We start from the raw sequence: 26,211 nt of genomic DNA, 5'->3' as shown, positions 1-26,211 counted from the left end.
GGTGAATCTTAATACATGAGCCTTTGTGTAAAGAGCTGCACCCCCTTTATGGTGTATTTTTAATTGAATTTGTATTTTTTTTAATATAAAAAAAAAAATTGTTCTTATTTATTTTTTCATATGTAGGTTATTGCGCATATCTGTGTGCAAAGGGTTAGTTTTTTTTAAAAAGGCTATATAAATGAAGAGTTACTTGCTTAACCTACTTTCTTACTTGCAATTAGTTATTACTTCTGTTATCAAATGTATGCTTATATTATTTTGTTGTTGTCTGTCTGTTGTTAGACTGCTAATTGATTTAAATATAAGTAAACACTGCCCTCTACTGAGTATAAAGGGGATTTCCCAACCAAGTAGTGAAGGAAATCCACATCCTGTTAACACAAAACATACAGCCGAGATGTTATTATACGTAGATTATGAATTATTTAAAGAATCTCTTCTGTCACAATGTATTAAATTAATAGCAGGCACACAACATATTAGGTTCATTCATTTACAGTTTGGCATATTGTAAGTAACCATCGTAATACAGTCGAAGACAGAGTGGTGTTTCTTCTCATAATACAGGCTACATTTGACTGATTTTACAAAACTATCTCTTCCAGAAAACATTTTCTGTATTAAACTAATGACCAGTCTTATATGTATTTGGAGAGATGATGTAAAGTTGTGCGGAAGCCATAGATACGGAATCTTCTTTTTTTATTAAATAAAGATTCAACACAACAAATACAGTAAATACAGTATATAGCCCACTGATACACATGAACAAAAAGGCATGTATACAATTTACAATGAAGAGTTTTTAAGACACTGTAGATGTTTAGAGTCCGGGCGGCTTTCTTATTTGTAAGTCCTTTTACATTTTTAAAATAAACTGTCACGTCATTTTTAAAATCTGTGAATATTCGGTTTTCTTTCTGACTATTTGAGAAAATGGAGATAATATTTTCCAAATAAAATTAAAAGATTCTAAATAAAAACATGGCATCCATCCAAATCATTTCCTTCATTGTAAAAAATACTGTTCTTGGAGCCAATACATGAACTACCTTCTCATCATCAATTTTTTTAATACAAACAGGTCAAGTACGCCAGGGGAGATTCAAAATATAAAATACTATTTGAAAAAAGAAAGAGAACAACTCAATTTACATGAAGCATTAGAACATTTCTCAACATCAATCCGAAACAACATGCGGAAGCTACGTTACGTGTACGTGCGTGTACGTCGTTTCCATGGCAATACGTCATTAGCACTCGACCAAACAGGGTGCAGGCGCGAGGCGAAAAAGCGTTCAAAACTATTTAGGAAAAGTAGTTTCAATGGAGAGTTATGGACAAATGTTTATATTACGTATTACTTAAATTCGCGTTATTGCTGCTGCTGCCGCCATGACACAGTCAGTTGTTGTCCAAGGTGAGTTAAAACTCCCCTGTATCTCGTTAATTAGACGTAGCTAACGTTAGCTTAGCTGTCATTTGCTGTGTTGTTAGCATAGACTGTATATTATTAATTATATTCAGTCCATGGTTGGTCGGTAGGCAGTGAAGGTAACGTTAGGGTTCACTCGTGGAAACATTTCCCTAGCCGATGTTGTCACTTTAACTAACGTTACACTTTGAATTCGTGCTCTTCAGTTGGTCAGTGTGGGAACCAGGTTGGCTGCAGGTTTTGGGATCTTGCTTTGCGAGAACATGCCCACGTCAATAAAGTAAGTGCTCTCTCTCTCTCTCTCTCTCTCTCTCTCTCTCTCGTACGCGTGCACGCATGCACACACACACGCACACTCACTCCTACGGACAGCAACGCTATGATGTACTTTTTTTAGGTATGTAATAGGATTTTAAAAATGGAATGGCACAAACTTAAATTAGATGAATTACTTACACCTGTGCTTTTTCGATTATTTTAAGAGAAATTGTGTTCATGACTTAGACTTAAAAGAAGATACATTGTCTATACACTGTGATATCCAATAAAAAAAAAAAAGATTGGACTTAAAAAATATGACTTAAGAAATAATGTTCATGACTGTTACATATATTCAGTCCCACACATTCCATCCCTGCCAGGGTTAAACACTGAATTAGTACTGGGACCACTATATATTTAATATACTTTATTATAGTATATTCAATATATTTACATAGTTTTACCAAGTCTCAGTTTTAAATCACCACTTTTTTTGACGTAATATACATTAACTATTCCGAATCATATCACAGTTATAAGGAGAAAATCTGAAACATCAATTGCTCTGTATTTCTTACTTTGTGGATAGTTGACTGAAACAAGTCAGTTAGTTAAAAAAACAATTACAGATGTATCAATAATGACAAGAATGGTTAGTTGCAGTCCTAGTTGAAGTCCTACTTAAACTATGGCAAATGTAAAATTTTATTTATCAATAATTGTATTAAAGGCTAATGGGACACACATACACACACATAAAAGGGCTTACAAAACTGAAGATCATTAAAAATGAAACTACATTGCTGGAACATGTCTGATGGACAGGAATGACGCCCCATTACTAGACACCTACATTGTGATAAACCGGAATGATCCTAAGGGAAGCCCACTGTTGTTGTGCCCTAACACATCTTCTAAGAACAGAGTTGTTAATCAACTACCACGACATGTTAGGGCATCTCTAATATCCTCTGTTTTTCTCCTATTCAGAAGGGATTGTATGATGAGGCCCTCAGTAGCTTTTTCCGAAATGTGGACTCAAGGTAATCACACTGCTTTCAGCCAGTTACTGCTCCATGGGTTGAGACATGTGCCTCCATGCAGACGCCTGAATGTAGTTCTGTCATAATTTGTTTCCAGGGAAAGTGATGGGGCAGCCCATGTTGTTGGTGGGAGAATCCAACATCTGAAGGCCAGGGTAAGTTCTGCTCATTACCAGAAATCAATCTGCTTCAGAGAACACTCTCTATCCTCTGGTCTTCACAGGGGTTACAACTGATTTTAGGGTGAATTTTGCATTTTAAGTTTGGAATTCATTGATTAAAGTTACAAAGAGGAGTTATGGAATTATGGCACGGGGTCAAAGGCATATGTGCACAGTGTAATATAGCATTGGAAGATATGTGCTGACCTTACCCATATTTGAATCCCCAGGCAGTGCTGGTGGACATGGAGGAGGGTGTGGTCAACGAGATCCTGCAGGGCCCATTGAGAGAAATGTTTGACAGCACTCAGCTCCTTACAGACGTGTCAGGTTCAGGCAATAACTGGTGAGAGACAGACTGGACACGGGACACAAGCGCACACATAATTTTCTGTAAGTGCCACAAAGTTGACACTAAGGTACTTTATATCCCCTGCCACACAAACACACACACACACACATTCACACTTATTTTATTTCTGTTATAAAATGTATGCCTATTCTATTAGTTTTTTTCTTTTTATATGTCTATATGTGCAGCAGCCAATACTCTTTTAGTAGACAGTAAAAAAACAAAAGATTAGATTTAAAACGGTCTGTTCTTGGGAATACTTCCTATAAAATGCAACAAAAAAAAGACTAGAGTCTTTACCCTGACAGGCAGGGAACGTACCAGCCGACTCTTCCTGGTTGTGCAGTGCTGGTGCGCCGATCGGCCTGGAGGTCCTCAGCGCTCAGGCAAGCATAGAAAATACAACAACCTGAAGAAAAACACCACACTCAAGGCTGTTTACAATCTTAAAAAAAATGCAAAAACCCTATCTGCCTGGCCACACTTTGTTTCTTGAGTTCTAAATAATATGTGTATCCTTGGCTGGAAGATTAAAAGCCACTATCTCATACAGCCACCACATTTCAAATCCCAAGCACTATAACAAAATGCGATGGGCGCCCAGATAGCTCCGTTGGTAGAGCGGGCGCCCATATGCAGAGGTTTTCTCCTCAACGCAGTGGGCCCAGGTTCCACTCGGACCTGCGGCCCTTTGCTGCACGTCATCCCCCTCTCTCTTGCTGTCAGCTGTCCTATACAAATAAATGCCTAAAATGCCCAAGAAATATCTTTAAAAAACAGAAAGGTAATTAGTAGCTTAGTAATGTCAACGGTGGATGTTTTTCCACTTCGCGATCTAACTATGTTGGAGCTGCGGTGATCACAGCATATTGATTTCCTCTCCAAGAAAGGCTTGGAAATTTTTTGTTTTCTATGTATGAAGCACCTTTAAAATATATTTTACAAAATATCTTTGAAAATATTCAGAAATTCCTGCAAATACCACACCAACTAAACGAGTGTGAAAAAAAGTCTCCACTATGTCTTTCTCTCTGAGACAAACAGTCACGCAGCTTGTTGTCGCGCAAGAGTTTCTAACTCCACATTCTATTGTTTCCACCACTTGTACAGTTTGCAAAATCGACATATTTTTGCAGTATTTGATTTATAAATAAAACGTATCACCAAACCTGCACCTTAGTCTCATTTTTAATCATGATTACGATTTCAGCTCCTAATGATCACAAAAACAGTAATTACAAATAGAAAGACACATTTTTTGCACCTTCCATTTAGCAAGTAAACTCTTATTTTATCTTTTGTTCGTAATAAAAAAAGATATTCAAATGGCGAAAGGGAAATTTCCCAGGTCAGGGTGTTTTTCATTGTACATTTGTTCAACTGTCTCTCTGTTTTTTGAATCCAGTAATTGCAATGTCTTTCCAAAATTCAATGAGTGAAATTAATAATGTGTCAAATAATCGTGATTTCAATATGGAAAAAATAACTGTGCTGATGATTTTTTTTCTCCATAATCTAGCAGTCCTACCTGCATCTCATCGTTAGCACACAAAAAACCCAAACCCAAAGACATTGTTTAACAACCTCTCCCTTCATTAATGTGCCTCTTCTTCTCCAGGGCAGTTGGACACATGACGTACGGCTCAGCCTACAGGGAGCAGATAGTAGACAGGCTGCGGAAGGCAGCAGAGCACTGCGACTGTCTGCAGTGCTTCTTTCTCATCCACTCTATGGGAGGAGGTAAGGCGCCAAGAAACCGTTCTCCGTCAAAAAATACTGCACTACTGTACAGAGTGTGTTCGCCATTATGAAGTGGTGTTCAAATTCTCCGTGGATAATTCTATTCACTAGGGGGAGTTAGGAGTAGAAGTAGTTACTAGGAGGAGGAGGAGTAGAAGAAGCACCGCAAAAACTGAAAAGGAAAAGTGGAGCGGGCTTTCGTTTCTAAACTGTGGAAATGCAACATGCAACCTGCTGTATACACAACCTTAAATTATTCTCCCGAGTGCTCGGTTTCTTTCAGGGACGTAGTAGAAGTATTTTTGTTTCCATGATCTTTTTCTTCCGTCACACAAATAACCGTCACATCTCCTGATGCGACAATGTTTTCAGTTAGTGTCCGTAATCTCGTTTGGTCATTCCCGATATAGTTCACTATTTAATAAACACTATATAGGGAACAGTGAGTGAGTGAGGGAATGATTTTAAACACAGCTTTTCACTCCATGGAAGCATCAGTGCAAGACATGCACAGAATGGAGTGTGTGGATGCTTTTCCTATCGTTCTGCATTAAATCAGTTCATCTTAGCTGGAACAAGCCTTTATTTTGAAATGAGTGATCTTTAGATGTTGGTGCTCAACGTATTAGTGTTTTGAGCTTCAGGATGGTATTTATGTATTTTGCGAGTGAGTATGTCCAAGCATTTGCACTTACGCGTTTTCTTTATAGCATGGCTATGTCTCAGTTTAATGAATCCTGGTTACAAGTACATCTCCAAGAAATGTGGTTTGTCTAGGGGAAATTGAGATGGGAAAACCAGGTCATTACGATGTTCTACACTAATTACAGACACCAGGTTTCTGGTTTGCATGACAATAAAGAAACTAGTTACCGCAGAAAGTAAATGCATCATTTCTAAATGAAAGGTACGGGCTCTGGCCTGGGGACCAGAGTGCTGAGCCTGCTGGAGGAAGAGTTTCCTGAGGTGTGTCGAATTGTCACCTCCATCTATCCGTCTGCGGAGGATGACGTCATCACCTCTCCCTACAACAGCGTCCTGGCCATGAGGGAGCTCACAGAGCACGCCGACTGTGTCCTGCCTGTTGAAAACCAAGTTTGTACATTTGTACATTTTTATTTTTACCCTCTGTCTGCAAAAAGGTTCTGCAGTATGCACAAATTGATCTTATTAATGTTAGGGCAGCACTATATGAGGAAAATATGGCACATGTGATAATGTTGCTGAATATTGCCATGAAGATATTACTTAATACAATTGAATAAATGAACAGATTTGAAAGCAGGGTTTGCATGGGGTCAAAATGTTATGCCTAAAAAAGTCTTACATTTGCTGAAGTTTTGTGTTCTATGTCTTTAATACTTTTAAACACGTCTTAATTTTATAATTGTATTATTAATTCTCTTGTGTTGTAGTTCTTTCTGTAGTTAGTCCAATTATAATTTGTTGTCTTACGACTAAAATGAGTCCAACATGCTACTTATTTTTGCAACCCGTCTAGACACCAGTCTTAAAACGCCAATAAAGGGAATCAGGGAATTGTTTCAGGCGATGTTTTTGCACTCTGACATCCGACTTTGTTTTTGATGTTGTAATTTGGGTCTTAAACTTCTTACATAATGGTCTTTAAAAAGTCTTAAATTTCACTTGCTGAAACTTGCAGAATACCTGTAAAGTGGACTCAATTTTGCTTTTCCACTGCTTTCAATATTCCGCTAAAATACAGCAAATTGCTTGTTGAATTTAAAACAAATGAGAGGAAATTGTTTCCAACATTCTTTTATTGAACATTTCCTGAACATAAAAGGCAGCACGTGCGGTTATGTCGCAGTCTTTCGCCATGTTTTTATAGCGCCAGTTAATATTGCAATGAAGATAAAAAAACGTTGTGTTGCGCGGCCCTAATCAATATAATAATATTATTTGTTCTCACTTCTCCTCCCCCAGTCGTTGGTCGACATTGTGGACAAGATTAAACACATGTCTCACAGTGGAAAGCCAGGGTCGGCAATCAGGAGAGACAGCACCCTCATCTCTGGGCAGGGCGGGCTCACTGGGCCCGAGAAGCCCTTTGACGCCATGAATAATATTGTGGCCAACCTGTTTCTCAACATTACCAGGTATAGTATTTCTGTTTGCTCATCAACAGAAGACCCCTCTCTGCATAGGGAGAGGGGTCTCTCGGTTTATTTCACCACTAGACATGTGTTTTCACTGTTTATTTGTGTGAAGTTCAGAAGTTAGAAGGTATTCTTTTCCCTAGAATCAGGATAAATGCATGCAGTACAAAAAATATTTTCTCTTTATATGGTTCCGCTCGCTGCAACTACATCATATCCTTTTCCGGCAAAACAGAGCAAAAGCAGAAAATGCAGAAAATCCATATCATGTTCTTCCTTACAAATGCACTTTATTTTTCCCTGGATGGACAGACAGGAAGTGGTTGGTGTGTACAAAATAACCAACATTGATTTTTAAGCAGAGTATAGACAATCAGGATGACAAAATGTGGACATATTTGAAAAAGATTAATCCCGGGGTAATGTCAAGTAGAGAGAGAAGGTCCCAGGACAGCCCCTGGTCCAGCAGTCGGCCGGGCAAGCAAGGGCTGTAACTACTAGGCTTTAATGAGACATTAAGGCTGAGAGTGGCCCGCCAGCCAAATAATAAAATAATGAGCAATTACCTGAACGTAAAAGTCAAAAGATACGTTTGGGGTTTGGATTTAAAGGCCTCACCAGAATCAGAATAATGTCCATAGGGAGGTTATCCCAGAGGAAAGGGGAAAGGGGAAAGGGATCTGTGGCCTGCTGACTTATTTTTTAACTCTTGGACATACAGGGAGCCCTGTATTCTGAGAGCAGAAAATCCTGATTGAAGTATAAGATTTAAGGTCATAGGAAAGGTGTGTCTTTTTACAGTTTAGTAAATCACCTAAAAGCAATTCAAAGTTTGGTCTGACCTGGATAGTGCTGTTAATGTGGATATGGCTGGTTACCAAATACCTGTACTTTTTAGGCACCGAATTGCCTCTAAAGTATAAAAAAAAGCCTTGTTATTCAATACATAAGGAGTAAATATTTACAGCCACAGTGAGCCTATAAGCATGCAACATGCTTCTACCAAGATCTAATAGGCCTAAAATTGGGGATTGGCTGTCTAACGTTACACGTCTTAGAGGCGAACAGGAAAAACGCTACGTTACACAGAGGCGGCTCATGTAGTAGGAGCTAAAAAGAAAAAAAAGAATGTCTGCCATAATGTAATTTCCTTTTGTTTTATGAAATTGGTATCAAAAAAAGTATCGTTTAGGGACCGGTATCGAAGTCACGGTATTGGTACCGGTATCAAAATTTTTTGAACAATACACCGCCTTAGTTGTGTAATTTTTTGTTTATTTTATACTTATTGGCATACATTTAGCTCATTAGGTCATGTTTTGCTTTTTTTTAGATTGAAGTAGATTTAGACAACAACAATGGAAAGACACTAGAGAACAGATCCCCACTAAGAGAGAGAATGTTGCAATTACCTTCTCTGACTAACTGACCAGCCAGAATGCCAGTAAGCCTATTCAGACTATAGCCGCCGGCAGATCACAGCAAGGCTCTGAGTTGTTGTTGTGTTGCCAGTATGAACAATTTAACCAGAGTCCAGTTTAAAGACTTTGGGGTGGAATTTCCAGCTCATGAACTCATGCTGTGTAGGTTGCTGCAGTGGTACCCAGGGTCATTCAGGTCCGTGTCCTACATTAACTTGTAACCTTTCCAGGCAGAGGAAGGCTTTAACTTTGTGCCTCATTAGATAATAGGAGACGTAGCAGCTGGATGATAAGACAGTACTGCTCAGCCTGCCAAGGCCATAGATAAAGTAACACATAACACATTATGTCTGTGCTGAGATATTTGTGGGGCCCGCAATATCTTTGTTTACCTTGAAGGTTGAGCTAAACGTAACGCCTCCAGCAGGAGTTTAAACACACAGGATCTTCAGAGAGTTGGGATAGGACAACTCATGGCGGTTAAACTGTACTGCCTGCCTTAATTATTTCCTCACTTAAGTGTTCATTAAATGCTTCTTTGTAATTCATCAACATCTCCCAAACCGGTTTCAAATATGTGTGCTGCTCTTGAGTTTTTCCTCAACAGTTATTACCAGTTGATTGAGCATTAGTTTGTTAAACAGTGAGGTTCTCATAATGAAAATGCCTTTTCATGCTAAATCCCTACACTAGATTTCCATACCTTTTAAATTTTGCTTATCAAGTCAAATTTATTATCAATTCTGCAACAAGTGCCAGACTTACAGAGCAATTGACAAAACTATTTTGTTCAACCCACGGTGCAAAAAGGACAAGTACAAGGACAACAATTCATATAAAACATAAGAAATATCTACAAATAAAGATAAAAAAGATAAGTAATATATGAAATACAAAAGTAAGTAATATGTACAAGCAAGATAAATAAAGATAAGTAATATATACAAATAAAGATAAGTAATATGGACAATACAGTAATACATTCTAAACAGTGCAAATGTAAGGCAAATCCAAACAGTACAGAAAACTAAAGATCAAGATATTGAAATGTCCAGGAAGAGTTGGAACTCACCTTAAGTTTCCTTTTGTTTCAGCTCAGCTCGTTTTGAGGGATCTCTCAACATGGATCTGAACGAGATTGCAATGAACCTGGTCCCCTTCCCCCGACTACACTACCTGGTGCCCAGCCTCACCCCCCTCTACACACTGGCCGATGTCAGTGTCCCCACCAGAAGGTCTGCTCTGTGGCTCTCAGTTTTTACCTCACAGTTGTTTTGAATGCTTGGTATTAGAACCGGGACGATATGCTTTTATCCCAATTCAATTCATCCATGATACATGGGTGCCGATTGGATTTGTATCGCGATTTTCATTTATTGAGGTTCTAGAAGTATTGGGATTCGATAGTATAGGTTACAAGGATGTTCTTTTCCTTCTTTAACAAAGACAAAAGCTGAATGACACACTTCTAGAGACAGTGTATCATGAGACATTTCTAAAAACTGATAGTTTCCTAAAAACTGATGCACATCACATGTCCGTCAGTCTGACATTTATTTACTTTGCAAAGCAGAACATAAGATTGATTTTCTGCTTTCGCTCTGTTAATGGTACAGTATAAACAGAACATATTTAGGTAAATCATTGCTAAAAAAATTTAAAAACATATTGTGTCCAGGGAAAAGTATTGATTTTAAAGATAATCGCAAAAAAAAAATAACATTACATACGATTTTATTTTTTTTAACCCTTACTTGTTTTTTTTTGTGATTAACTACTTTTTTTATTTTACTCACAACATAAACACATCCCTCTCCTCCACGTGTTACTAGGTAATGTGGTTTAAACTACTGTTTAGGCGTCCATTAGGCACCAGGTGCCCAAACCACCTCAACTGGCTCCTTTTGACGTGACGGAGCAGCGGCTCTACTCCGAGCTTCTCACGGATGACTAAGTTTCTCACCCTATCTCTAAGGGAGACACCAGCCCCCCTCCTGAGGAAACCCATTTGGGGCGCTTGTACCCTGGATCTTGTCTTTCAGTCGTGACCCAGCCTTCATGACCATAGGTGAGGGTAGGAATAAATTGAATGTATAATTCCGCACCCGCTGCGCACATTCTCCGACCAATCTCCCGCTCCAATTTCCCCTTACTTGTGAACAAGACCCCAAGGTATTTGAGCTTCTTCACGAAAAATGTAAAACAATGTTAAATGTTAGTTAAAATGTACACTAATTTATAAAATGGTTGAACTGATGTTCGATGCACTGAACTGTGTTCCACCACTAAGCATTACATCAGGCAACTATTTCAATAACTCAGTTTGTTCCTTTTGTTTTAGATTCATTCATGTATGTATAATTTGAAGTTTTAAGGTTGATAACATGAGAGATCATAAAACATGATAACATTTCAGAGACGATATATTGAATACTACCCAAATACTTCCCCTCTTTGGTTAAATTGACTCAGGCTGCAACTGTCAGCCATTGAATACAATTTCAAAATGAGACACAGCTGTAGACAACACAAAACAAACCTAACAATACAAAGAATACAAACCAATAAATTAAAAACAAACTTAAAGAACCAGTTACCAAGCCTACCAATCATTATACCAGTTGCCAGTACTAAAAGTCAGACAGGCATTTTTTATATTGCATCCAAAAAGGATACCCACATTCTTCTGAAAATCATCCTGTCAAGGGAATCATTCATCTTAGATATCTGAGAAAAGGAGATAACATAGGTATACCAGTCTATTATGAAAGTACAAGCTCTTCACTCTCTTTAGCCCCATATAGTTTAGCACGATTAAAACATTCTTTTTTGCCTGCCCACATATATCTCTCTACAACAATGTTATACAGTTTTAAAAGATTGGGTGAAAAATGTAAAGGAACCACTTGTAAAATATAATTAATCTTGGGAGTGAGACTTATCTTAGCCAAGTTAATCCTACCTAATAAATATGTGTTCATTTTAGCCCAGTTTTGTAGGACAAGTTGGATAGCTTGAATAACTGGAGATATATAAATTTGTATTATTATTCCAAGCCCAGTGTTAGTTTAATCCCTAAATAATTCAAACCTGACAGGATCCACTTGAAGGGCCAGGACTCCCTGATGGCTGGGGGACAAATCTTAGATACTGATTTAGCCCAGTTAATGGTGTAACAGGAAATTCCAGAAAAAGGAATCAATAATTGAAGAGATCTCCGATGTTGCTGTGTGCGGGTTACTTGAAACCAAAAGTATATCATACACATACAGAAAAGGTTTGTGTTCTATCTGGTCCATTTTAACCCCTTTTGACATTTTCACTTTGACGCAATGTAATAGCCAAATGTTCTAAAAACAGGGCAAATATCAGCTTTGATGATGGCAAACCCTAAGTCTGAATGAGGGTGACATGGCTCCATTATTAAGGACAGTCGTCATTGGCTCCCTTTAGACTAGCTCTAACCACTGAATTAGGAGTGTCCAAATAAAAACAAATTCAGTGCAGTACCTTCATTTTAAATAGAGGCATAAGATCTGCAAGCACCACAAAGCTGGCTTTTATTTTTTTGGTGGAATGTTGGCAACTTAAGTTTAGTGCTGCAGGCTTGTGACAGGAAAAACACCATTTGATTCACCACCTCCCCTCCCACCTGCTTCTTAACAACCACCACCATGAAAGTGGCCTTGTGTGAGCCATATGGACCTCATCTACTCCAGAGGAGCTGCTCATTGGTCAGTAAGAGTGGTGGTTGTACTGGGCAAACTCCCAGAAGTGAATATATATGTCTATGAATGCAAAGCAGGGGTGTTGGTTAAAAATGTCATGCCTGCTCAGCAGAACTTGACTGTGTAAATAAAGGTACAATAGCTCTTCTCAAACATTGCCCTCTTGGCCCCCAGTCTAACTCAACTGTACCTGAAATCCCTGCAAGGCCACTTCATTTACTGTAGCCAGTAAATGGACACTATAGACAGAGCTCATTCAAGTCTCGCGACCACCGGAAAGGAAAACATGTCATCTTCTCCAGTAACTTGTATTGCGTCAAGGTGACTCTTGTTCAGTTTCGTCTGCTAGTGGACAACAGAAAAATGCCTAAAAGCTGCTGTGGTGGGATGCACTACCAACACTATGTATAACCCATAATAGGTCTAACGGTTTCAGTAAAAAATTGAATTACGAATTATAATGATAAAAAGAGGAAAAAAATGTTAAACCAATGTTGCACCCGCTTCCCCCTCCTGAGGTGGCGAACGGTTTTCCAGAAGCACCTTGGTGCCAACCAAAAGTCCTTCTCCATGTCTTCTCCGAACTTCTCACACACCCGCTGCTTTGCGTCTGTCACGGCAAAGGCTGCAGCCCTTCGGGCCCGTTGGTACTTTCCAACTGCCTCCGTAGTCCTCCGGGGTAACATATCCTGGAAAGACTCCTTCTTCAGTCGGACGGCTTACCTGACCATCGGTATCCACCAGGGCGTTTGTGGGTTACCGCCCCTTGAGGCACCTAAGACCTTAAGACCACAGCTCCCCGCCGCAGCTTCAGCAATGGAAACTTTGAACATTGTCCACTCAGGTTCAATGCCCCCATTCTCCACAGGGATGCACGAAAAGCTCCGCTCGAGGTGTGAGTTGAAAGTCCGTCGGACAGGGACCTCCTCCAGACGTTCCCAATTTACCTGCACTACGCGTTTGGGCTTACCAGGTCTGTCCAGAGTCCTCCCCCATCCTCTGACCCAACTCACCACCAGATGTTAATCAGTTGACAGCTCCGCCACTCTCTTCACTCGAGTGTCCAAAATATACGGCCTCAGATCGGATGAAACAATTATAAAAATTGATCATTGATCTTTGGCCTAGGGTGCTCTGGCACCAAGTACACTTATGAGCATCCCCATGTTCGAACATGGTTTTTGTTATGGACAATCCATGACCAGCACAGAAGTCCAACAACAGACAACCACTCTGGTTCAGATCAGCGAGGCCGTTCCTCCCAATCACGCCTCTCCAAACATTGCCCATGTTTGCATTGAAGTCCTCCAGCAGAACTATGGAGTCCCCTACTGCAGCCCCAAACAGGACTCCATTCGAGGTCTCCAAGAAGGCTGAATATTCCAAACTCTTGTTTGGTGCATATGCACAAACAACAGTCAGAGTTCCCCCCCCCCCATCACCCGCAGGAGTAGGGAGTCGACCCTCTCGTCCACCGGGGTAAACTCCAACGCAGCGGCGCTCAGCCAGGGGCTTGTGAGTATCCCCACACCCGCCCGGGGCCTCACACCCTGGGCAACTCCGGAGTAGGACAGAGTCCAACCCCTATCCAGAAGTACGGTTCCAGAACCGAGACTGTGCGTAGAAGTAAGCCCCACCAGATCTAACTGGTAGCGCTTCACCTCCCGCACAAGTTCCAGCTCCTTTCCCCACAGAGAGGGCCAGCCTTTGCCGCCCGGGTCTGGTCCATCGAGGCCCCCGACCTTTGCCGCCACCCATGTGGCAGCGCACCCGACCCCAGCGGTTCCTCCCACAGGTTGTGGGCCCATGGGATGGAGATAGGGGTGCCACGTAGCTTCTTTTGGCTGTGTCCGACCGGGCTCTGTGGCAAACCCGGCCGTCAGGCGCTCACTGAGGAGCCCTCCGGGTCACTCCCTCTCTACCTCGGTTATTCATGGGGTTTTTGAGCCATTCTTTGTCTGGCCCCTCACCTGAGACCACTTTTCCATGGGAGACCCTACCAGGAGCACAGAGCTCCGGACAACACAGCCCTCAGGTTCATAGGGACACATAAACCTCTAAGGTGATGGTTCCCCGGAGAGGTGCTAAAATAATAGTTTGACAATATTAGATTGTATCTTTCCTTTTCTGTTTCTGAAATCTACCTACATGCAATTGTGTTTTCAACAATGTTGTACTGTCTTCCAATCTGGTCTCTTACCACTAATGAGGTCACTGAACCTATAGCACAACTATACAATTGAGCTCTCAATTTCCACAGTGATCTTCCAAAGTGGTCTCCCCATTGCATTGCACTCTGTTTTTAACTTTTCTGTATAATAAATTAAAAGACATGCTTAAATCTGATGTTTTAAAGTTTTAAAGTGCCTCTAGCTAGCTAGAGGCACTTTGTTAACGTTTCAGCCCTTACTTGCATACTGTGGCACAGATCGTCTTCTCCTCCGGTGGTCATGGCTTTCAGAGTATGAAAACCAGTCTATGTGCTGAACAAGCAAACTACAAACGCTATTCTGTGCCAGGATGTAAATGTGCTGTATTTATAAAGCGCTTTTCTAGTCTTACATCATACAGGAACCACCTTCATACAGGAACCATTCACCATTCACACACAGTCATAGACTGTGGCCGAGGCTGCCAGACAAGGCTGCTCATCAGATAAACAATATCTAATGGCTAGTAGATTGTGAAAGTTACCAGCCAATCAGATTTTTCACTAGCCCAATGTTTGTTTGTTTTCCTAACTAATTTTAATTCACTTTCAGCTAATCTAGCTTGTTTTGCTCCGTTCTGTTTTTCGTCAGCGAAGCTCGTGATCAATACCACATGCTAGCCACGTAGCAGTTTTCTGATATGTTGCGACATAATGTTCATGGAAATGTGAGATTAGTACTATGAGCAGCATTGGCATGGAAAAGATTGTGTTTCCAGGCTAAACACACACAAAACCGTCCCACTTTTTTGGCAGAAAACAGAGCAATATTCTGGGAAACACTGACTTGTCGCATTGTGTCTGCAGCCTGCCAATTCAAACAGGCGCTTTGTTTCTTTCATCACTGGCCAAGTTGGTTATTAATTTTAAAATGTTACCTGCCAAAGGTCATTTTTACCCGCGTTCAGTGGGTTTGTTGGTTTTAATTTAAAACCATGTCTGAAAGTATTGTGAAGTGTTTGTCATTCTCCTCTAACTGTGCCCTCTAGACTGGATCAAATGTTCAGCGATGCCTTCAATAAAGACCACCAGCTAATCCGAGCTGACCCGAAGCACAGCCTCTACCTGGCCTGCGCCCTCATGGTCAGGGGCAACGTGCAGATATCTGACGTGCGCAGGAACATCGAGAGGTCAGAGCTTCATCCTCCCACTCCGTTTCCTTCTGCACCGAGACAGCAGACGAGTCTGTGCAACCACCCTGATAAAGATGACCTTCACACTCACTTTACCAAATAGTAACCCCATTCAGCACTGACAGCACTGATTCATGACTGGTCCATTCAGCACCCACCTCTCCGCAATTCTCCCTTCACCGCTTTCCCTGCAGACCTTGTTTTCATGAAGAGAAGCTAAAACAGAAGCTGCTGTGAGAGTACATATTTGTGCGTGACCGTGGTCTAAAAGAGGAGGGAGGGAGGGAAGGAGGGAGGGAAGGAGGGAGGGAAGGAAGAAAAACACAGAAATATTGCCCACCAAAAGACTCTAAGGGACACACACATAATCACTGTTCAAACTATATTGCAGCCTATTTTCTGTTGGTTAAAACATAATAAAAACGGAACCAGATTCTTTAGGAATTGTTATGAAACCACACGTCAACACATGTTCACAGATGTATTGTCACAAATTCCAAACATGGTTTGGGGAAGTGAAGTATTGCCACGGTTACCTGTTCTGCCAGCTTTCCAAGCCCTTTTCACTCGACCAATAAATTTTTCCTTGATGACTATGCAAAATTCTGAGACCATGGAACCAGCACTGGAATCTCTTTTTTTAGACTGATCCTATATAAAATGTGTATTTTATTTGGATATACTATTTGAATAGAACAACAAAAAAGTGAAACTAACAATGAATGTTATGTTTTATTTCATTGTGTTATTCTGTCCTATCCAATATTTTCTATATTTCAATGCAGATTTTCTATACTGTATTCTGATAAAATGTCCTGCATTTTTCCTGCATTCGATATGTATTTTTTTCTCTCCCTGCTCTAGACTTAAGCCTTCGCTACCCTTTGTCTCGTGGAACCAGGAAGGCTGGAAGACAGGCCTGTGTTCAGTGCCTCCCGTGGGTCACTCCCACGCCCTGTTAGCCCTGGCCAACAACACCTGTGTGAAGCTCACATTCACGGAGCTGAGAGAACGCTTCTTCAAGCTCTACAAGAAGAAGGTAAGTTAGAAGATCCAGGAAAGGAATTCATCTTGTAATAAGTCAAAGCTATCAAACATTCCCTATAGTGTACAACTTGTCAAATGTGTTTGGATAACTGGTTAGTTAGACAGTATAAACAGATCAAAGACATACTGTAGCTTTCAGTAGTGGTAACTTGTCATGGACATTTGTCATTTGTTTTTTAAAATGTCATAGAAGAAAAAGAGAACGTAAAAACATAGTTACTTAACAGCACATTGTGCTCCCTCCCCACCTGCTGAAGGCGCACTTACACCACTACCTGCATGTAGACGGGATGGAGCAGAGCTTCTTCTCAGAGGCCATCAGCTCTCTCAACTCACTGATCGAAGAGTACCAACATCTAGATGCCACCAAGGGGACGCTCATGCTAGACGCACCTAGACTCCGCATTGCCAGATGAAGGTCTGCGCTGTTGTAAATCTTTGTGTAGATGTCTTTGTCTGTCTCATTGTAAAAGAACTGTGTCCATGCTCGGAAATGTTTTAACTAAACTGTAACAGAATATCTGTTTAAATACAAATGTAGGGTGCCCCGATAGCTCAGTTTGTAGAGCAGGCGCCCATAAATAGAGGTTTACTCCTCCACGCAGAAGGCCAGGGTTTGACTACGACCTGCAGCCCTTTGCTGCATGTTATTCCCCCCCCCCCCCCTCTTTGATTTCTTCAACTGTCCAATCAAAGGCTGAATAAGCCCAAAAAGGTATCTAAAAATAAATAAATATATACTGTATATAAATTATGTTTCAGTTAATTTAATGGTGTACAATTCAAGTGTAACGTTTTCCCTCTCTAACAGAGCATCAGTTTAACCATTTACTTTAGCTTTGTCTCTTCAAGACTCAGCAAAAGGAAGCTGATACCGGCCATACTCTGACACCCCCTCTCCTCGCTGTAAAACCTGTCTTGGCGCTGCTGGTTTTTCAGGGTAATAACAATATTAACAAGTCGCCCAAAATAACAATCATTAATTAATTAATCAATGCTGTCCACACATCCAGGACAATACTTCCATTCTTCACAATAAAAAGTAGAAAGACATGCTTCCATTCATTCAGTACGCTCTCCTTCATTTCCACTTTGTAAAGTTATACCGCGGGATCTGACATGCGAATGTCCTTATACTGTACATACATATGAAACCTCACATTTAGATTCTTAGATGTGTATAAAGTAATCTATTTGCACTTTGGGGGCAATCGCCCAGGAAAGTACCGGATTTGTCCCGATGAGGCCAATAACAACAAACGGTGTCTGAAGATGGACGACGTTTCACCAACAATTATTTTTCAATAAGGACTTCACACAACTAAATCTTTTGTATATAGCTTTATAAGTTATATGTCAATATTGTTTAATGTGTGACCAGATTAAAAATAAGCAGGGACAACATGTAAAAAGAATCTGTAGAGTGACCTGATTTGCCATGTGTTGGCTCCCTGACCATAGTATTATGAGGTACTGTTAATGTGTGCTATTGCAGCTAATGCACTGGCCATAGGGCAAGTTGCACACACAGTGCCTGTCCTAAAGACAGAGTTTATAAAATATTCTATCATAACTAAAACCTAATTCCTAATTTATTTAAAGATCCCAGCCATTCTCCCCTATTCAATGAGGTTTTGTAGTTTGAGTTTTTGTCTTCATTTTTTTGATTTCTCAAGTCACATAGCCACTGCTGAGGAGAACTTAATGGCCAAAGTATGCATACGTTTCAGTCCTTATTCCGCCCCAGCAGGGCTCATGTCCTGCGTCCGTGTCTCTGGACTTGTTGGATTGATCCGTTAGAGTAACCGCAGGTCTGAAAACATGTCACCTGGATCGTTGCACTTCCTCTGGCACACGCAGGATGTTATCCACTGCATCTTCCACTGTGTGTTGGAGCCCCCTTTGCACGTAAAGTCGACCTTGATCATGCGTGACTGGTTTGGGAGACAGCAGCGCTTGTCTGTACAGACACCGCAGTACGTGGGCTTAAACTTCTTGGTACTGGTACAGCCCGAGAGTGTCAGCTTTTCTGCTTTCTTTGCTTGGAATTTTGGCCGGCATGTCTTTCCTTTTGGCATCTATAAGCGGAAAAGATGGGTTTTATTAGTTTAGATTTTTAGATAAAACAGTGCTTTGAAAGAATGTGACCAATTGTCACCTTAATACTCTTCAACACACTCTTCCCACACGGTCGCAGCAGACACAGGCGTCGGGACTTCCTCATCTCACATTTGCTGTTGTTGTTGGTGACACGCACAGAGATGCCCAGGCCGCATGTTTTGGAGCAGGGGCTCCAGGGCGTGGTCTGGATCAGACAGTTCTTCTTCCAGGCTAAAGGAGGATCCCTGTAAGCTTTCAGTATTACAGTTAAAGGGCACTGTGTCAACAACACCCTACACAAAGATCTAGTCTCTGTGCCACCTTACCGCCAAGAAGAGCACACCCCCCAAATTCCTGGTCTTACCCACCACGAGGGAATTCATTTTCAGTTTCAGAGTTAAGTGGAATAAGTGGAAAAAGCCATTCTGCTGAACTAAAATGATCTTTTAGACTTGACAAAGATTTCAGTTTCCTTGTGTGGATGTTAGCTTTTAAATCTGAACATGGTGCTCTGTTTTTCCACCATTAACAAATTAAATTAGTCATTCGCTCACATGCCATTATCTAGATATATTTCTGCAGAGTTTCATGCAAAGCAAACACACTACTCTGGTACATCAAAGTGGAAGTGAGTTGTCTCTCTTCCTGCTTATAACTGGAACCACCCATCTCACGATTTCCTCACTCCCCCCTTTGCTTACACTGCACTTAGCATACCAGGCCAGACAGGCTGGCCTTTCTCCACAGGTTCACTCTATAAACACACCTGACATGTAGGTCGTATCCTGTTGGTTCTTCTTTGAGTTCTGGCCACTGCGAATGCCGGCTGGCGTGTTGCCCATCAGCGGTGCAGGGCCTAAGAGACCAGCAGGCTTCTGGATGAATGCAGGGGTACAGCCAATTGCTCCAGCAATACACGTGCACTTATAGAGGGGGCTGGGCTCGAAACCTTCGCCATTCTCATAGTGGGCCCCATTCAGGTCACAGCCTACTGCCATCAAGTCTGAATGAGAGAGAATGTCAAAGAATAAGGAAAACATGTCAAGGCTCTGGTTCTCGTTGGTGCGGAAACCCCGTATGCTGGAAGAAAATAGACTTGAAATGTAAAAATATGCTTCGGGTTGCAGTGCCGTACATGAAGGAAGATTAAAATGTTAGCAGTATAGATGGCAGTATTGATTAGTCTTAAAGTGTATCTGTATATGTTTTCACCGTTTAACAGACACTCCTTTCCTAATGACTGTTTATGCGGAAAACTGCTATTTGGGCACGTGTGTGTCATGTGATGTTCCCAGTGTGGCTACTACGCCAAAATCATGGCACAGCATGTTTTTACCGCAGCGCTGCTTTCAACCTGAACACCAGGTAACCGGATGCATTACTCTGCCCAAGCTCTAGTTTGAAACAGAAAAGGGTTGGCACCCCGTTACCTTGACCTATCCAACCATGACTAATTCAGGGAAAAGATGAGAGCCACTCACATGCACACACTCCGACCTCAAATCTCGGCTTGTCAGCTGAGAAGTCACAGTACATGCTCTTGTGTGGGTCACAGACGTCCCTCTCGTTGCACGGCTCTCCGATCTGTCTGGCACAGCTCTTGCAGCAGCCACACCCATCCAAGACAGAGCTCACTCCCGGGGAGCAAAAGGGTCTTTGCCGACACTTGCAGGGCCACTGGCAGAACTGCCGCCTCTCAGCCGCAGTCCGCCCATCTCGAGGAGCCAGCTGCCCATTGTTCTGAGCCCTGGTGAAGCACTGGGTGAAGAAGAGGACAGAGATCCTTTGATGAAATAATGGGCAGGGATTTGGATGTACAAATTCGGTTTATTCTGCAAACAGCAGCGGCTGCTGCTTTATTGAATTTTTGTATCTGTTCATCTTAGAGAAAAAAGCTCATTGTACACAAAATAGCTTTGAGATAAATTAAAAAAAGAATCCACAATTGTATCCCTTTTTTGCTTTATACTTAGGCAGAAAATGTTGAATGGACAACAGTAAAACCTTTGCCTACATCTATTAATGAACTAAAAAAAGTATGCATTAATCTTGTGTACTTATTGCATCTGGATGAACATTAAATTCGTCAATCTGTCTTCTGTTTGTCCCTGAAGTCATGAACAAGATACTTTCCACCCTGAAACATTCATGGTTGGAGTTATACACACCTCACATGTAGGTGCAAGGCTATTGGAAATCAGTATTAAGCCAGCAAGCAGACCATGTTCCGTTTGAGATCTGACTGGAATCCAAAGGGATTTTCATACATTTGAATTTCCAAAGGACGGTTGCAAATAATTTTGGAGACCAGTCAGGTCAACAACTCCCCCGACATAGACTCTGATATAAAACTTGTTATCTCAAAGACTAGTTTTGCAAAATAGGTCTGTGCAATTAATCAACATTCTAATCTGGATTACGCTTTGGGCCCCTTACGATCACAAATATTTTGATAAATCGCAAAAAAAGATTTTTGCACATTATGGTTTTGCAAGTATACTCCTACTTGAAGCTTGTGTTTGTGGATGAAAAATTTATGAAGGGAAATTCCACGGTTCAAGGTGTTTTTACTCTTGATTTGTTTAACTGTTTTGTAATAATCGCTACGTCTTTCAAAAGACAATGTGTCATAGTGTTAAATAATCTTCATTTCAGTATCAAACAAAATAATTGTGATAACGATTTCTTTTCATAATCAAGAAGTCCTTGTGCAAAATGTCAAACTGGCACGTAAGATATCTCGAAGTCTAAGGGTGCCTTCACACTTATAGTTTGGTAAACTCAGTGATAATGACATGAGACGGTGGGGGGGAGGGGGGGGAGCCTGGGAATTACTTATTTAATTTGAGTTTGAATGAAGTGTGTTTTTAGCTGAGTGAAGACAACACATCTAGTCTTTGTTGGTGAACAAAAGAGATTTGAATCAGAAGGTTTACAGTTCTAATTTTCAGTTTAATATGAAAATATGGGTGTTTTGGCCAGTTGAGGCAGCGGAAGCTCGCTGTAATCATAACACTGACATATTAGCTGAAATAATGGATATAGCTAACTTGTGCGCAAATTAATACTGCAAGAAGCTAAAAATCAACATTTCCAGGTATTTGGACTTGTGTTTCTGGCTTTCTGATGAATGTCACTCTGTTTGGAGGCACACGTTCTCACACAGAGCTGCCTTGAATGTTTTAGTAAGATTTAGTCATGAGCCGTGTCGAAAACCTCTCTCAAGTTCACTCATTCACTAGCTACTCCCTAAATAATAGCAGCATTCGTAACGATCATTTTGCATCATCTTTGAGAGGTGGAGGTCTAAATATTTGGGATTGTAAGCCATTTTGGGGGTTTCTTAAGGTATATCTCATATTTTTTAGGGGTGGGGAAAAGAATCGATGCAGCATAGTATCGCAATCATTTCCGTGGCAAAACTGTATCGATACACAGAAGCCAAGCATCGATCTATTATAAAATATACATTATGTTTTGGTCAGTTTGTCTGCTTGACAATCCCATTTTGCAGAGTTAAAACTGAAGTGAGATGAACAAAGAGAGAAATGTTTCTTTTTTTTAGATAAAACAGATGTAGACAAAGTTTCCTTTTGGGGACATTATTTGAAATTGGGAACCATGTGTTGGAAAACTTGGAAAGTTGGAAAAAAATGGTAATAAAATGTAATATATCACAGAATATTGCAATATGTTTAAAATTGCAATGGTATCGTGGCATCAGTATTGTGATAATATTGTATTGTGAGGCCTCTGGTGATTCTGGCCCCTACTATATTTTTTTCTTCTTAGCTCTGTTACAGTTAGAATTTAAATTCTGCAGAAAATGACAAAAGACCCTCTTAAAACAACTGAGATATTAAGCCTAATAAGCTAGAATCTTATTTCTTTTAACTACAACCACAAATGATATAATAAAAATAAAAAATGTGTTTGCGGTTACATAGCCAATGTTTTGAACCTTCAGCCTAACTGTTCAGAGAGTAAGAAGCTATTTAAAATGTAAGTCTACATCAAGGTGGAAACTGCAGATAGGTCAGAGTGATCACAGCCCGATAGATTATAAATGCCTCTGTTCAGTCCTGTAAAATGAATATGTTTGTTTTGCTTAGTATTTGCAGTGATGTAATCAATGCATGGTGCAACTTGCTGTCTCCAATTCCCCCGACTACTCACTGCTTCCAAGGGTCACTGAGGGTTATGCCAAAAATCTGCAGCCTGTGTGCCAGGTTTACTGAATGAGCTCATTTCATGGTGTGAAAACTGGTCCACGGGAGCTTTAAATACAAACACCTCAGACTTTGCTCCCCTTTTGCAAGTTTTTCCCCCACACAGGAAGACTACCTTTAAGCCCAATAAAATGAGAGCAACACCAGTCAAAACCAAATGTTCAAGTTATTTTGTTAATGGCGACTCGATTGCTATTTAAGAATTGTTATGTAAATAAATGTATTCCCAATATTAAAATGAAAAGGCAAATTCAGAAAAATGCTGGTGCTCCGCTACTGAGAACACCAAAGCATCTCAGTCGTGTGTTTTCCTGTTGCTCCAGGTACGGCAGGCGTTGAGTGCCGTGTCTCAATGTGTCTGTAGTGTTAGAATAGAAAAAGATAATGCTCTTCTTACCTGTTGAGCAAGGATGAGCAGGAGGACACGGCAGAGAAGCGATAGCATCTCTTAAGTGAGATGGTTTGTGTGAGCTCCAGGAGGGCGCAGGGGGATGAGGGAGCTGGAAGGTGGGATTTAGTGAGGAAGACTGGCAGAGGGAGAGGGAAACGGGCGGGGGGGGGGATTGAGAGAGCTGACCTGTCAGGGAAGGGGACAAAGCACCCTTCTGTCTCCTCTCCAAACACACCTATTCCCCGCCTTTACTGATCCAAAGGGGAAATATTTGTCTTCATAGCTGCTGGGCCACGCCAGGACCTTCAAGTCCTGCCCACTTGTTTATTCTTAGTCTGCTCCCGTTTACCTGTTGGCAACTAACAGTTAAATATGTAAAGCATGCGTGACAGGCTGCTACACAGCACTCAGTAAAGGACATTTCAAGGAATACTTTCTACCAAATTCTTTAATAGACACACACTGAATTCATTGGTAGTAGTTTGTAAATGCATCCACTGTATCATGGTTTAAGCTGTATGGTCCTGCTTAATGCAGACCGACATGTATCTGAGTTCTCATTCCATTATTTTTTACACTGAGTAAAGACGGCCCTCTCGAAGCAAGCCCTCCACCTGCATCCACGTTAAGCCATCTGTACTTCTCATGACCAGAATATTTGTAAAATATGATCCAACGTTTGATTGTTGGCAACATGGCTCTGTTGATGGCAATGCCAGTCAACTGTTGGATGGATTGCTACGCCATTTTGTCAACATTCTTGGTTCCCAGAGGGTGAACCATAATTGCTTTTGATGATCTACTGACGTTTCCTTTAGTGCCCCCAGCAGGTCATTTTGTGTCTTGACAACTATTGAATTGCCATCCGATTTGCTACAAATATTAATAGTGCCGACTTTAGTGATCTCCGACATTTCTTACAGCACAAAGGGAATTTGACTCCGTTCTTTTTAGGTCTTATTGTACATACAAAGAAATAGACAACAGCTAATAACAAGGACAACAAAGCTGAACACTATGAACCATTGAACAGGTGGAAATACATAATTAACTTTGTATATGTGATAACTTTGTATACTGTAAATATATCAGGGCTGTCAAATTTAATGCGTAGACACAAACTCTTTTTAACCCCACTATTGCTCTGTGATTTTACTCCCTATTTTGTGAAAAGGAAGCTGGCCTGCAACCAATCAGGGCAACGAAACAACGTAGCTCTGAGTGACGCATGCATCCGATCACAATCTTCTTGGCTGGCGCTAAGCACTGGATGCAGACGGTGGCTCTGGTAAAAAGTTTTGAGAAGGGACTTGTTTTGTTGGAACATTTGCACACCGCAAAAGATAATGCCACATACAGTATTAAATGAAGATAACTGGTAACACAATACAGTCATGTGAGCCAGCCTAGGGAGTGGCAGAATGGGGTTGTGGTTCCCTTCTTCAAAAAGGGGGACCAGAGGGTGTGTGCCAATCACAGGGGTATCACACTTCTCAGCCTCCCTGTTAAAGTCTACTCCAAGGTGCTGGTTAGGAGGGTTCGGACGATAGTGGAACCTCGGGTAGAAGAGGAACAATGCGGATTCTGTCAACGACGGATCAAATCTTTACTTTCGTAAAGATCCTGGAGGGAGCCTGGGAGTATGCCCAACCAGTCTACATGTGTTTTGTGGATCTGGAGAAGGCGGAGTCGGGGGGCTGGCGTCTCCCTAAGAGATATCCTCCCTCCAATAAACACACACACACACACACACACACACACACACACACACACACACACACACACACACACACACACACACACACACACACACACACACACACACACACACACACACACACACACACACACACACACACACAGAGAATCAAGGAGCATAGCAGTGTTTTTGCATGTTGTACTGTACTTTGTTGCGTAATTTCCTTTTGTCTAAACTTTGAAAACATGTCATTGTTGCTGAATGAGTGTAGTTAGGCTAACATCATTGCACCACTTGTGTGTAGCCCACAGCCTGTGAGGAGCAGGTTACACACTTTTATTAATGAGGGTGGAAAACGTCAACGGCATTTGAAAGAAAAAACAAATCACATATTGATTGGGATTAGTATCAGAAGTTCAGTGTGGTCTGGATTCAGTACATGATCTGAACTACCTTTAGAAAAAAAAAAAAAAAACAAGCACAAGGTTTTATGGATTTGAGGAAATAGCCTTTATCTTTGGAGAACCGAGCATTGCGGTCTTTCAGGTGGCCAAACCGCTAACCAGACAGAACACCATTAAATCAGCAGCACGGAATTTATTTTTATTTTTTAAGATTATTTGGGTTTTTTTTCCCTTTATTTGACAGAGACATGTGCATAGATATGTGAAAGGGGGAGAGAGAGATGGGGGAGGACACGCGGCAAAGGGCCGCAGGCTGGATACGAACCTGGGCTTCTGCAGGACTCAGCCAGCATGGGGCGAGTGCAATTACTCAGTAAGCTATAGGCCGCCTGAGCAGCACGGAATTTAAAGAATGTCCTGAAGACACATCTGTAGTTTGTTTCAGCGACTCCAGATGTCAGTTGTTGTGCAGAAAGTAAGGGAATTATCTAAAGAGTGTAGTAGAGTCCTTATATGAGCATATTTCTCGAAAAACATTGAATTATTCTTAACCTGTCTTGTGTAAGTAGCCGCCTTCTGGGTAAATAGAACTTAAAGGAGCTGTACTGGAATACTGAATGAAACAGCGTGCTGGGATTGCCTCCACATAGCTCTTTTCTTTTTACAGCCACATGCACTAACACTCACGCATGTGTCTCATTAAACATTTAGAACATTGTTAACTGAACCTTGAAG

At 41.1% G+C, this 26,211-nt stretch overlaps 2 protein-coding genes and 1 long non-coding RNA gene across 4 annotated transcripts in view; 1 reads left to right on the top strand and 2 right to left on the bottom strand.

The window, feature by feature from the left end:
• Positions 1-1,224: 1,224 nt before the first annotated feature.
• On the top strand, positions 1,225-17,340 carry tube1 (tubulin, epsilon 1). Its single transcript, XM_034901000.1, has 12 exons — positions 1,225-1,423; positions 1,645-1,718; positions 2,690-2,742; positions 2,840-2,897; positions 3,134-3,249; positions 4,874-4,995; positions 5,903-6,090; positions 6,943-7,115; positions 9,631-9,771; positions 15,463-15,603; positions 16,471-16,645; positions 16,911-17,340. The coding sequence occupies exons 1-12, from the start codon at positions 1,399-1,401 to the stop codon at positions 17,067-17,069; spliced, it is 1,425 nt and encodes a 474-aa protein (XP_034756891.1). The 5' UTR covers positions 1,225-1,398; the 3' UTR covers positions 17,070-17,340.
• The window catches only part of LOC117961977, a 19,445-nt gene continuing 7,663 nt past the window's right edge, over positions 14,430-26,211 (bottom strand). The window contains exons 3-4 of the long non-coding RNA XR_004660523.1: positions 25,403-25,405; positions 14,430-14,440 (exon numbers count right to left, since the gene is read on the bottom strand). This is a non-coding gene — a long non-coding RNA (uncharacterized LOC117961977). The remainder of the gene's footprint in view (positions 14,441-25,402; positions 25,406-26,211) is intronic.
• ccn6 (cellular communication network factor 6) lies at positions 17,980-23,650 on the bottom strand. 2 transcript variants are annotated; one of them, XM_034901020.1, is made up of 5 exons: positions 23,380-23,650; positions 20,235-20,511; positions 19,520-19,756; positions 18,812-18,984; positions 17,980-18,731 (listed from the first exon to the last, which is right to left on the bottom strand). In XM_034901020.1, the coding sequence occupies exons 1-5, from the start codon at positions 23,425-23,427 to the stop codon at positions 18,450-18,452; spliced, it is 1,017 nt and encodes a 338-aa protein (XP_034756911.1). In that variant the 5' UTR covers positions 23,428-23,650; the 3' UTR covers positions 17,980-18,449. The 2 variants fall into 2 exon arrangements, with proteins under 2 accessions (XP_034756911.1, XP_034756910.1); XM_034901019.1 differs by having other exon boundaries at positions 18,812-19,005; positions 23,380-23,649.

Source organism: Etheostoma cragini, chromosome 18 (assembly GCF_013103735.1).
Source record: "Etheostoma cragini isolate CJK2018 chromosome 18, CSU_Ecrag_1.0, whole genome shotgun sequence".
Classification (NCBI taxonomy): domain Eukaryota; kingdom Metazoa; phylum Chordata; class Actinopteri; order Perciformes; family Percidae; genus Etheostoma; species Etheostoma cragini.
The sequence above is the reverse complement of the archived record's forward strand: the minus strand, read 5'-3'. Positions and strand labels throughout refer to the sequence as shown.